The 12371-nt window shown below is 50.8% G+C and overlaps 1 protein-coding gene across 1 annotated transcript in view; it reads right to left on the bottom strand.

Annotated features, from left to right (window-relative positions):
* LOC119104790 (tachykinin-like peptides receptor 86C) overlaps window positions 1–2722 on the bottom strand; it is a 37574-nt gene extending 34852 nt beyond the window's left edge. Inside the window, exon 1 of the mRNA XM_037228512.1 lies at window positions 2626–2722. Within this exon, the coding sequence (XP_037084407.1) occupies window positions 2626–2722 (97 nt within the window). The remainder of the gene's footprint in view (window positions 1–2625) is intronic.
* Window positions 2723–12371: the final 9649 nt, after the last annotated feature.

Here is a 12371-nt window from a genome sequence, read left to right as displayed (position 1 = left end):
CCCACCGCATGTTCTGCAATAAAATTTGCATCCGATCATGTTTTCTTGGTCGAGGAGATAGGTCTGAAAGTGCAGTTCTACCCTTGGCCATGTCACAAAAAGACCAGGAGCAGAAGTGTCAGTTGTAAATAAAAGACAGCCGGCGCACAGTGCTATGCTAGAGGACCCGGCCTGTTAAGCGGTTAAGACACCCTGTGCCTAATACAAGCCATGGAAACTATTTAGATACTTTGAAAAAACATAGCTGCACAAAAGCCTGACATAGCGTATTGACAATTAGTGCAGCATGTAAAAAGATCCTTACGTCCTACGACCACTCTTTCTTCAGCAAACGACTAAATCACTGAATAGACCGATTGCCTATCAACAATAGCATAGCAACAGCCTACATATTTCTTCTTAGCTCGCTGTTTGTCAACTTGGTGATCTTCTAACACCCACCTGTTGCCCTACCGCATGGCGCCAATGCATACTTTGCTCTCGTCCATCACTACGGATTTTTCGTAGCCGTTCGCCAATGCTGATGATCTGCGCTCAACATTTGCGTCCAATTTTGCGCCCGAGAATCCGCGCCGTTGGAGAGCGCCGCCGGTGCGGGGTGTTGAGCCGCCCGTGCCCGGCACCTGCGCGCGCTAATTAGACGAGCCGAGATGAGGATCGTTAAGGCGAGGGGAGAGCGCCAGCTGGTGCTTACCCCAGCACTTCCGGGACGGCGGCGAGATGGCCACCAGGGATTGCCCAACAAACCGTCGGGGGTTTTGCCCCGGGGTGCGTGGGGTGGGGAGGGGAGGGGACGGTGCGTCCAGCCCACTTGAGGCTTCGGATTGATTGTAGCGATACCCATGTGCTGTGCATATGTCCCATACCTATGTGCTATGCATAGCTATGTCCCATGTGCTGGCAGTCGAACCGGCGAACTCACTCAGATTCTCGCCCGAGCTGCAGGGCTAGCCCACGTTACTCTACAACGGTGCTGAAAAAACTGAAAGCTCCCGTCACAAACAAGATAAACATATTTTGCCAAAACGGGACACACTTGACCGAGCTGTTGAAGAACAGCAGAGACCGTCTTGGACTGTCCAGTGTCTCGTGGGGTGCACAGCATGGTGAAGGGCCGGCCGAGGAGATTTCATTCGCTTTGGCCGTTAGTTGCCCTTGGACATTTTGGTGAGATAATTATCTGGGCCTTCTCAGCTCGTGGGGAGGCATATTGACTGACCGCCGTGAGAAAGGGAGGACAGGAGGTTCAGGAGGGTTGGGGGGAGTGGGGTGAGAGGAGCGAAGTGTTGTGGATGTGCCGTGACCACGATTCATAACCAAATGTGCCTGTAAAAGTACGATGTCCGCACTAGGTCGTGTGGATTATGCACCGAAGTAAAAGGTGTAAAATCCGAAATCACACGTACCTGGATATTGTGACACCAAAGTGTTGTCGGGTCATGCCAAATTGATGTTCACGATACCAAAACAAGTAAAAATTACAAGAAGAAATCACAAAAAACGAGAATGTTGAAACATGCCAGTTATTTAGATGCCTCCTATGCCCGTGTGCACGAAGCTGAACTGTGCAATAAACTGGAAAAGACAAAAGTGCTGGTTTTGCCAAATTGATGTTGACGATATCAAACCAGATGTCAGCGCTTTGAAAAGCGCTTTTCTGATGAAATGAAAAGAGCCGGGAGAGAATGGGAGGGGACGATCCGCCTCCTAACTCGTAAGAAATGAGCACGAAAAGCTGTCAGACGAAACCTCTGAAAACAGAGTACCACCGACAGCTACCTACTACGAGCAGTGCCTTAAACATCGTCAGTGTCTACCACCAACAGTGTCTTGTCTACAGCTACCACCACAGTGTCTACAGCGTCAACAGCGCCAACAGCTACTATCAACAGTGTCCGGCGAACCGCTGGATTGATAATTTCCAGGTATGCATTATCTTATCACTCTTATGATTTTATTTATTACATTACGTGTTTCCAGTTGATCATTATCTGGTTAGACTTCTTATATCTTAATTGCACTTTCTTTTGATCATAGCAATGCATCGCCGATGGCCCCGATTTCATGATTACTTTGCCGGTTCCTCCGAACCCATAGGCTTTACCTGCGGGGTACACTCGATTATCTGAAAACTGAGCTGCCATCATTTACGGAACCATTCAGGGCCTACAACATGTGACTAGAGCACATACGACGTATGAACTGACGTGATGACGTACAGCGATCAAAATCAACGCTAATGCAATACGATATAGAAACATTCTTACCTCACCAAAATGTCCTGCCTCGACTCGCATTGTAGGGCGGATTATTTTTCCAAATAATCGGTCGGAAATGACTCTAAGATTTCCGTTCCGAGGACAAATACGTGGATAAAGGGGGGCTCTGCGATTAACGTGCCGACGATGTCTCCGGAGTAGGCTACGTGAGAACGTCTTGTAGGTTACCACAACGATGACGACTCCCGAGCTGCCTCATCAAGGACTACTCTCATGCAACTTCAAAGACGTCGCTTCCAAAGATTGCTCACCAATAACAACTTCTAACAGACATGCCAGGGACGCCTTTCGCAATAATGAACTGAGCAAAATCCTACCTCACGGCACGTCTCTGGATTCAACTCACCGAGGATGATCCAGCAGACGATGATGTTGCCGCCGATAGCCACCAGCAGCATCAGAACGAAAGCCGTCATCCACACTGCCCACGGCAGCCAAGCCATCTCAAAAGGCCTCATATCACCGCCGCACGCCACGTCACCGTCCATGACGTCAGCGTCGTCTGCCGTGACGTCAGAGCAGTTGGTGACGTTCCCACAGCAGCCGGCTGCCGCCATCTTGGTTTGAGGATTTTTGATGGCGAGCGGAAGCCGCGCGAGGAATGTTGACGTAGGCGACGCTCGCCAAGCCAGGCGCGTGGAAGCTGCCCTGAAGCTCTAGGACGAGAGACTGCAAGTCCTGGTGGCTGTAGCTCCTGGTGGCTGTAGCTCCTGGTGGCTGATCGTGGCTGAGATTGTGCGTCCCGCCGCGGGTCGAAAGGTGCGAGGAGGCGTCGCGGCAGACTGAGCCTGGGAACGAGTGGGCAGCGGAGTCATCAGCGGATGAACTTGACGTTGTAGCGGAAAGAACGTCATGCTTAACGTTATGTTATGGTGACAGTGAGCGGTGTGACTACGTTTCCTGTCAGCAGGTCCGTAGCGGCAGTACTGATGCTACCCAAAGCTTCTGCAGTAGTCAGCCGTCAATGCTCACTTCAGCATTTGCCGTTTTTGACGCGCTGCAAAAGCCGAAGGATGAGTGCAACAATTGCAGGTGCTTAAGGTGTCGTTCTGTTTCGGATATCTGTACACACAAAAAACTGATACAGATATCGCGTGGTGCTGCAAGAAACAACATGTCTCGACAGTTTTTATTTCTCAGCTGTCCTTCGATGGCCAGGAGCATGCATGTCTGCTAGGCCAGATAATAGAATGGTGGGGATGATTTTCGCATAGTTTTGGCTTGGACGGGAGTCCTAGAGTAGGTGCGCTGTATCACTAAGGCGGCGAATCACCCAAAGAGCAACCTTGAAGCACAGTGTGCCGAAACCTGTCAGGCATTAATGACAATTTTGGCATCCTTTGTTTCTTTGTTTGCATCAGGTAATGACACTGCTGTGTGATGCACTGCCCGGACGATTATCGTAGGAGTGTAGACCCACCACTCGGCACCTACTCCCCGAAAGAGAGAAAGCAAGTGAATTCATCCGCACCAACAGACGAGACGAACACCATCACCCGATGTGTGTCTGTCAATGCGTTGGGCCGCACTTCCGCCCCACTTATGCACACCCACACATACATACGGTCGCGCATGCGCACATGACGTGAACCGCTCCGTGATCCCGGCGGTTTTCGACGCGATAAGTCGTGCTTCAGTGCGCGACCAAGCCTAGCGGAAGGCGGTTGTACCTGGGCACGGGGAAGGGAGTTATGCTGTGTAGCGGCTCAGCCATCTAAACGCTTCCCTCGCACCTTCGTGTGTGACCTTGGGACGAGCAGATCTTCATTCTGGAATGGGTGGCGGTCTCTGGTTTAAGAAAGCACCTAGAACTCACTGGCCAGCGTTTCCGGCTCACCGGAGCGCAGCGTCTTGCGGAGAAGCGTCAACGCGTGGAATTCGGCCAGACCTTTCGCAGAGAGCCAGCCGGGATTACACCTCTACACCAGAATCAACGTTATTTCGTGAGGAGACGTAACCTGTATCGTTGTGGGACGCAAAGAGGGCAGTTTAGTCGCACTTCAACTCTATACAAACAGCTAATAACCTCTACAGCGTACGCACGAGGTGGAAGGAACCCCGCGTCGCTCGCTTTGACGCCTGAGGCGTATTAGACCTTGTAAAGGCTTCCACGGCCAAGTGGTAGCTGGCCGTTGACGCATGTTCTTTAGCTGAGCCGCGTACCCCGCTGGGGAAATTGATGGGGCTGCGCCGGAATAAGCAGCGGCGGCGGCGCCAGTTCTGTCTCCATTTGGCGCGCTCGTCTGGAGGTGAGCGACCACTCAGAGCGGCGGTACCAGGCCATTAGCGGGGCCTCTGTCGGAAGGCACCTAGATTCCTACGAGCGGGATTGCGTCGGTGGGGTCGATGCATTCCACAAGGTGCCTCGATGTGCTGACGAGTCGAGCTTTTTCGAGCCGAGATTCGACATTTGATTCTATTCGAGATTCGAGCACCAAGATTCGTATCGAGGTCACGGGTCGGAGGGCTGGCTGACCAGATGTTGGCTTTTTAGTTTGCTTCTAAGTTGGGTGATGGGTGGAGTGATAAGTTGGTTCGTTCGTTGATTAATTGTTTGACCATTTATTTTCTTGGTTGGTTTGTCGGTTGGTTGGTTAGTCGGCTGGTTGTTCGGCCGTTAGGTTGACTGAATGGTTGGCTGGTTGATTGAATGGTTGGTTGGTTGGTTATTGACTGGCTGGTTGGTTACGTAGGTGAATGGTTGGTTGGTTGGTTGGGTGGTTAGTTGCTGTTTGCTTGGTTTAGTTGCAGATACCAATAACTCCTGCTTGCAAGGATTATCAGTTAATTCTCAGACCATTATCGTCAACTGGATTACAATGTAGACCTCAATTCAGGAAGAATGATTGCAATCCTCAATGCAAGTTTTGCACAGTTTTGCAATGGTAACAAATCATGGTTAAAAGCAAACGTTGTTACAACTTAAATGCCCTCACTATAGATGATTATGGTTTGGACGAACGTAACCCAACTGATGGCTGGTGTCTACCCTTTTTTGTCACCCCAGGATAGCGTCTCGAAAATGTGCCTCTATGAGAACAATCTCCCAGCTTCTGAAACTTCCGTCGTTATCTTCTGGGATGGCGCTCTGATTACTTCAAATGGACTTTGAACATTGACCTCTCATTGACCTTGAGCTTGAACTTGACCTTGACCTTTATATTTATTTTGCGCATTGACCTTTCAGAGGCGAAGCACCGTCAGCTTGTTGTGTGATTTCGACCATGAGCGTTCATTGGACACCAGAACTGGGGATAACCACTGAAGGCGCTGGAAGATATCCCCTGTAACGATGCGCCCTAGTAGCACTGGCCAGCTGCCCGGTATCCAATGAGCGTCTCAGTGGGCCAGAGAACGAGGTCACATGACACGATGCTGATGTCGATAACGACGGGATGAGCCTTATCAAAGATATTGGGTTCTGCGGACAAGTACACTGATGGCCTCGTGCCGATGAGAACAACCGGGCAAAGCTGAATAACACTATACGTATAGATACACAAAGAGTGTGCATTTCTAAGGGTAGAGTAGAATCGGGCGTGGACGGTAAAATTTAGGATTACTTCAGTGTACTAAGCAAGCATATTTCCATTAAAACTGTTTATGACGTCACGTACAATCCTCACAAAATGAGCGCAATCCGAGCTCTGCAATTGTGACATTTCATTTTCACTTAACCAGGCTGGTTGTTTAGTGCTGCACATCGAAGCAAACCCATTCTTCGTCTAGCACCACAGACACGGTCCGCCGCCAAGAGCCGACCAAAAGGCTCTGCGCTCTCCCCGCCCCTCACGACTCCCTCGACCCGGGCCCGCCTTCTTAATGGTGATCCACTTCACTTGGAATTCGGCCGAAGAATTGTGCAAGATCGGCGAGATGGCATCTCACTCCCAGTGCCGAGCCAACCAAGTCTGTGGTCAGCAAGAGCAAACAATGCGAAGGCGGCAGAGCCACCTCGTGTGTTAGATGCGACCTCAGCCTTTCGACCTTGCGACCCCAGCCACAAAAAGTTAACAAGTTCCAGGACCGCGACCAGGGCGGACAAACGAGCCTCAGCGAGACAGACGCGGGGCTCAATGCCTACGGACAGAGCGCACGATCTCGCGTGCTCCACCGCTGGCCCGCGGCCCGACGGGTCAGCGTGCTGGGCTCCGGACGAGCGACCAGCTCCACCCAGCGCCGCGACCAGCGCGCTGCCCGCTCTCGCCACCCGCGGCGGGCGGCGGCCGGAGAACGTCGGCCCGGTCCGACGCACCGGAATTGGTCGCTAGAGCAGGGAGAGATCACTGGTGCAGAGAGAGGTCACGGACGCCGGGAGAGGTCACTGGCGCAGGGGGAGGTCACGGACGCCGGAAGAGATCACTGGCGCAGGGAGAGGTCACGGACGTCGAGAGAGGTCACCAGTGCAGGGAGAGGTCATTGACACGGAGAGAGGTCACTGGCGCAGGGAAAGGTCACGGACGCCGGGAGAGGTCACTAGAGCAGAGAGAGGTCACTGGCGCAGGGAAAGGTCACTGGCGCAGGGAAAGGTCACTGACGCGGAGAGAGGTCACTGGCGCAGGGAGAGGACACTGACGCGGAGAGAGGTCACTGACGCGGGGAGAGGTCACTGACGCGGAGAGAGGTCACTGACACAGGGAGAGGTCACTGGCGCAGGGAGAGGTCGCGGACGCCGGGAGAGGTCACTGGCGTAGGGAGAGGTCACTGGCGTAGGGAGAGGTCGCTGACGCGGAGAGAGATCACTGGTGCAGGGAGAGGTCATTGACGCGGAGAGAGGTGACTGGCGCAGGGATAGGTCACTGACGCGGAGAGAGGTCACTGACGCAGGGAGAGGTCGCCGGCGAAGGGAGAGGTCACGGACGCCGGGAGATGTCACGGACGCCGGGAGAGGTCACGGACGCCAGGAGAGGTCACGGACGCCGGGAGAGGTCACTGGTGCAGGGAGAGGTCGCTGTCGCGGAGAGAGGTCACTGGCACAGGGAGAGGTCACGGACGCCGGGAGAGGTCACTGGCGCAGGGAGAGGTCGCTGACGCGGAGAGAGGTCACGGACGCCGGGAGAGGTCACTGGCGCAGGGAGAGGTCACTGACGCGGAGAGAGGTCACGGACGCCGGGAGAGGTCACTGGCGCAGGGAGAGGTCACTGACGCGGAGAGAGGTCACGGATGCCGGGAGAGGTCACTGGCGCAGGGAGAGGTCACTGACGCGGAGAGAGGTCACTGGCGCAGGGAGAGGCCATTGGCGCAGGTGGCACACCTCAGGCACCGGAACAGCTCAACGATGACCAGGCGGGCTGCGATGACGCAGAGGTCATGTCGCTCTCGCAATGAACATGTCGGAGAGAAATCGAATTTGCTGCGGGGGCATGTCGGTCGAAAGTAAGGTAATACGTGGCATGTTAAACAAAGTACCGACAAGATGGCCGAAAATGAGGCACTGGCAGCCCGGCAAATAATGTACTGTGTTGGAAATTGATGTTATATTTGAGGATGGCTGACACCATTTAATGGCGGTTAGTCTAAGCAATGGTAATGGAAACCATTCAATAAAAAATGAAAGCAGCCAATGACAGCTGGAACCATTCGATGACGATCAAAACTATTCGATAACAATTAAAACCATTCAATACCAATTAAAGCAAATTCATTGCCCAATGAAATGATTTAATTGCAACTGAAACCATAGGGTAATAATGCAGGCCAGGTAAGTGCCATTGAAATAAGCCAATAACAATCCATGTGACGGTTTTAAGACTGCTCATGATGGCTCTTTTTTCCCAGGGGGAAAACGGAAACAATTCCTGTAAGAGTATGACCAGCCCCGAAAAGTTCGTTATTGCGCTCCAAAATTTCAAGCCTAAAGACGACAAATATTGAGTCTCAGTATTTTGCAAGAGGTACAGCTCCATTGGTTCCTGTACCCGCCTTTCCCAACAGGGAAAAGTGATAGCAATGCTGTGGATGGAAACCAAGTAATTAATTATAAAGTAACCAATAAATTACATTTGAGATGCGGACAAGAGCAAACAACGGGACGGACGGTTGAGCTGGGGGCGGGGGAGGGGGCTTCAGCAGTGAAGCGATACACTTTGTGAGTTCAAGGGCGGGATCTCCAATCCTTTGTGCTACATTGCCCGTGAACTTTTGCCTCAGGCATTGAACACCTCAAGTGGGAGTCGCTTCAAGGAACTGTTTCACTTTTTATGGTGTTTTGAACTGGGGTGGCCATTGCAAAGATAATTCCCTGCAGTGCACGTCTAGGCCCCTTCAAGACTTCGAATCATCTGGTTTCTTAGATAAGCGCACGCAAAATTGTGCAGACTGTTTCGCGCAGACTACTTGAAAACCAGTCAGGCCCCATAGAAGTCATCCCATCATTCTAGTCATTTCGAGATGTATGACGGCATAGAAATGTCACATGAATTCTGCCTCCCTAATAGCCGTATTGTCTCCAAGGTCAAGAAAATTACAACCATTGATGTCTTCGTGTCTGGGGTACGTCAGAACGAATCATCGCATCAACAAACAACAGCTGGTTTACTACGAGCTTTACGCGTCAAATGCATGCTTCGAATATGAACCGTGTCTGTGATACATAATACAGGCATTCGGGCAGATGTATTCGTTGTAACGGAAATGAGGTTGGGAAAATACATAGGAACACTACGAGACGGTCAAAACACGCGCACATAGCGATAGCCAGCTTAGTTCACATTCATGAATCAACAATCCACCTGCCGGCGGTTTGAAGTACTACAAGGGAGTGAGCTCGTCCGCTACAGTGGCAATTTTGACACGGACAGTCTGGCAGCGAGTACGACATTATAAAAAGGTTCGATGACGTGATCAGGCGACGGCGTATTGAAGAGCACGTGTATCAAGTACTTACATTTTTATCTAAAGCAGTCTTTTGCACTTAAAAGAATATCAATAGTTAGAAGTGAGCTTTTCCACCATACCTGATGTCTGCCCCAATGTGTTCAAATCTGGAGCATTCCCCTGAGCCCTAATGACGCTAAAACTAAATCACGCCTTCCAGTAGTGATATAGGACGACGGAATGTATTGCATATATTGCATATATAATTGTATATATTGTATAAATAATATACAATATAGGACGACGGAACGGCTCGAACCTCGTGGCATGAGCGAATGGTGGCCAAGAGAATGGGCGCACTGGTTTGCGGTGATGAAGCCGTAGGAAAGATATCAATCCCCTCCTGAACACAACCGCTCGGCTAGACCGACGCCCAGCGTCCTGCACCGAACCGTGCCCCCACGTTTACCAATCAGAGTCCAGCTAGTGGCCTGCTGTCTCAACTGTGTCACGATCCTGGAATGTCACTGGTTCTCTGGCACTGTCCACTTACAATTAAAAACTCCGTAACGCCAGTGGTGGTTTCACGCTCCCTGACCGACACCATCAGCATGCTCCTATTCGACCCGAAGAAGAAGAACCATCATAAACGGGGTCCTCGGACAGGCGTACCCCATCCAGACAATCATCAACACATAAGCTAGCTAGCAGCTCCAAGGAACGTAGCATCGATGCACGCCGGCCGCCGGAATTCCAGCTCTCCCGCGTCTTGCGTTGCTCTTGTATCTGCAAGGCGCGCCGGCCCCAATAAAGCGCTGGTCGAAGTGAGTTCGCCATACTTGCCAGGGCGAGCACGCTGAATCGAGAGCTGAAGCTCCTCAGGCCGCCGCAGCACTTGCAGCCAGCTCCATTATTATGTCTACGGATTCAATTTGCCGTGCAGGGAGCTGACTGTCAGGAGCAATCAAAACAAGACGCTCGGATCAACGGCTTGCAGAGAAGCGGATGCGGTGCTTTTTCCAGGCTAAAGACTTTTGAAGGACGTGATGTTTGGGCTACGATCGCAGTGAGACGAACATGTCCGGGGAAATCCATATGCCATTTGTTTAGGGCGCGTAAGTCTATCTGTCTGTCTGTCCCGTTTTGCGTAACGCCGCCCACGGGCCGCACGGCACGTCGATGGATGGCAAAATTTGGAGACGACGCGCGGGCGCACAAGGTGATTTTCCACGGGTAGTTTGCAATCGCAAATTCTGAAAAATAGAAACTTTCCTTGTTTCCACGGTTTTCCAGCGTGAGTCCCTAAGGTCCAGGGTTCGGGCGTGGCACGTGGCGGAAGCGCCGTTCTTGCCCCAGCGGTTTTGCACGGGCGGCCCGAGCAAGTGGCCGACGACAAAGCCGACGAGCGGCCGTTCGAAACTGTGGCCATCTCTCGACAACCAGGGGTCGGAGCGACAAACACTTGACACGCACAGGTATATAATGGAACTGGACATCGCCTGGTGCCAGATATGTGGTCGAACATGTCATAAGTCCCGTGCTTGGAATGAATTTGGCCAGTTTTTACGGTTTTCACGTTTTATGCTGGATCTCGGTGACGGTTGTGCCGATATTCTTTGAGCAAGCCGGGAATGTGGGCATTTTGAAAAACGACGCCGAATACAACATACTGTCGTCGAACTGTACCCAAAGTCGTGACTTACTTAACCTTACCACATGCATCGATTCATTGCCGGTATTTACCACCCATTTATTTGTCATTATGTACATTGTTCTTCCAGTACATCAACTTTACCTAGACGGTCGCAGCTTCATATTTTCGCGTCGCCAAAATACCGCCGGTTGATCGCCCCGTTGCCGGCGGCCAGTATTTCGCAGCTTCATATTTTCGCGTCGCCAAATTACCGCCGGTTGATCGCCCCGTTGCCGGCGGCCAGGATTTTAAGTAAAAACGACGAAACATAAATAAAACAGAAGTATTAGCCGTATTCCTCGGAAAAAATCAGTAGTTATGCAATTAATCAGCGATTGATGCAAATGCAAAAATGCTTGTCTTATCTATGGGAAAAATGTTCCTCGCTAATGCACTAAACAACTTACGGAAAACGACGAAACGCTCACGCGCCGTATGTTGCCGGCGTCCGGTGGCTGTCGCTCGTTCATTCATCCGCGGCGGAGAGAAAGGCGCAAAAGAACATTGCGACGATTAAATACATTATCCAAGCCCCTTGCTTGTGTATCACATATAATATCACAGAAACCACACGCACCATGTGAAGAATAATTTGCAACGGGCGCGATAGGAGGACCCATAAAACGCAGCGGGTGCTCAGCGGAGCCTACTGCCAATGCAAAAGAGTACTCCCGTTGGCTTCGCGGGGTGTGTTTCTGCATCACGTAAGAGTCTGGCAACATAAAAACATTGCAGCAGCATTGCCAAGTGACAGCGGCCAAATTATGCACATCTGGCATTTGCAGCTGTGGGAAGTGCAGTTTGCTTGAACTTTTGAAATACATAACAATGCTTCGACCGCAGTGGAAATCTGAGGAGCAGGGTTGGACATCCTGGTAGTCATCACATGACGCCCGGCTTCCCTCAGGCATCTCAGCTGCCAGGGCTCGGGTCGGCCAGGGAATCCCGTGAAATGTGCTGAAAGTGCACCAAATAATGCAAACACAAACCATCCATTGACTCTGCGTCGCTTGGTGAAGCAAACTCGCAAGCACGTGTGCCTGTCAATTTCCGAGACTGGACGGTCTCAAAAGAAGTCACGGGAAATTTATTTTTTATTATTTTCCGTTAGTGTGATAAAATTGGCAATATCTCAATATATAACAAGAAAAGGGCGGTGATAACCGAGGATACATTAAGTGACAACCTACAGTTCTGGTATATATAGGACTAGTTTCCGTCCTGCTCACACACACACACACACACACACACACACACACACACACACACACACACACACACACACACACACACACACATATATATATATATATATATATATATATATATATATATATATATATATATATATATTTATATTTCATGTATGCCTAAAATATTATTATATATATATATATATATATATATATATATATATATATATTTCATGCATGCCTAAAACAATATTGGAGAAATCAAGAGCTTTGTCGTGCCTGTTCCCCAATGGCGACTTTCAAGATTTTATCGCCCCAGTCATTTTGAGAAATCGACACCCATGCTGATGCCTTTGGAAGAGAATTGATGTTTTCAGCGCGGGACGTATT

The sequence above is a fragment of the Pollicipes pollicipes genome, unplaced genomic scaffold (genome assembly GCF_011947565.3).
Source record: "Pollicipes pollicipes isolate AB1234 unplaced genomic scaffold, Ppol_2.1 Scaffold_6052;HRSCAF=7182_pilon_pilon_pilon, whole genome shotgun sequence".
In the NCBI taxonomy this organism is placed as follows: domain Eukaryota; kingdom Metazoa; phylum Arthropoda; class Thecostraca; order Pollicipedomorpha; family Pollicipedidae; genus Pollicipes; species Pollicipes pollicipes.
The sequence above is the reverse complement of the archived record's forward strand: the minus strand, read 5'-3'. Positions and strand labels throughout refer to the sequence as shown.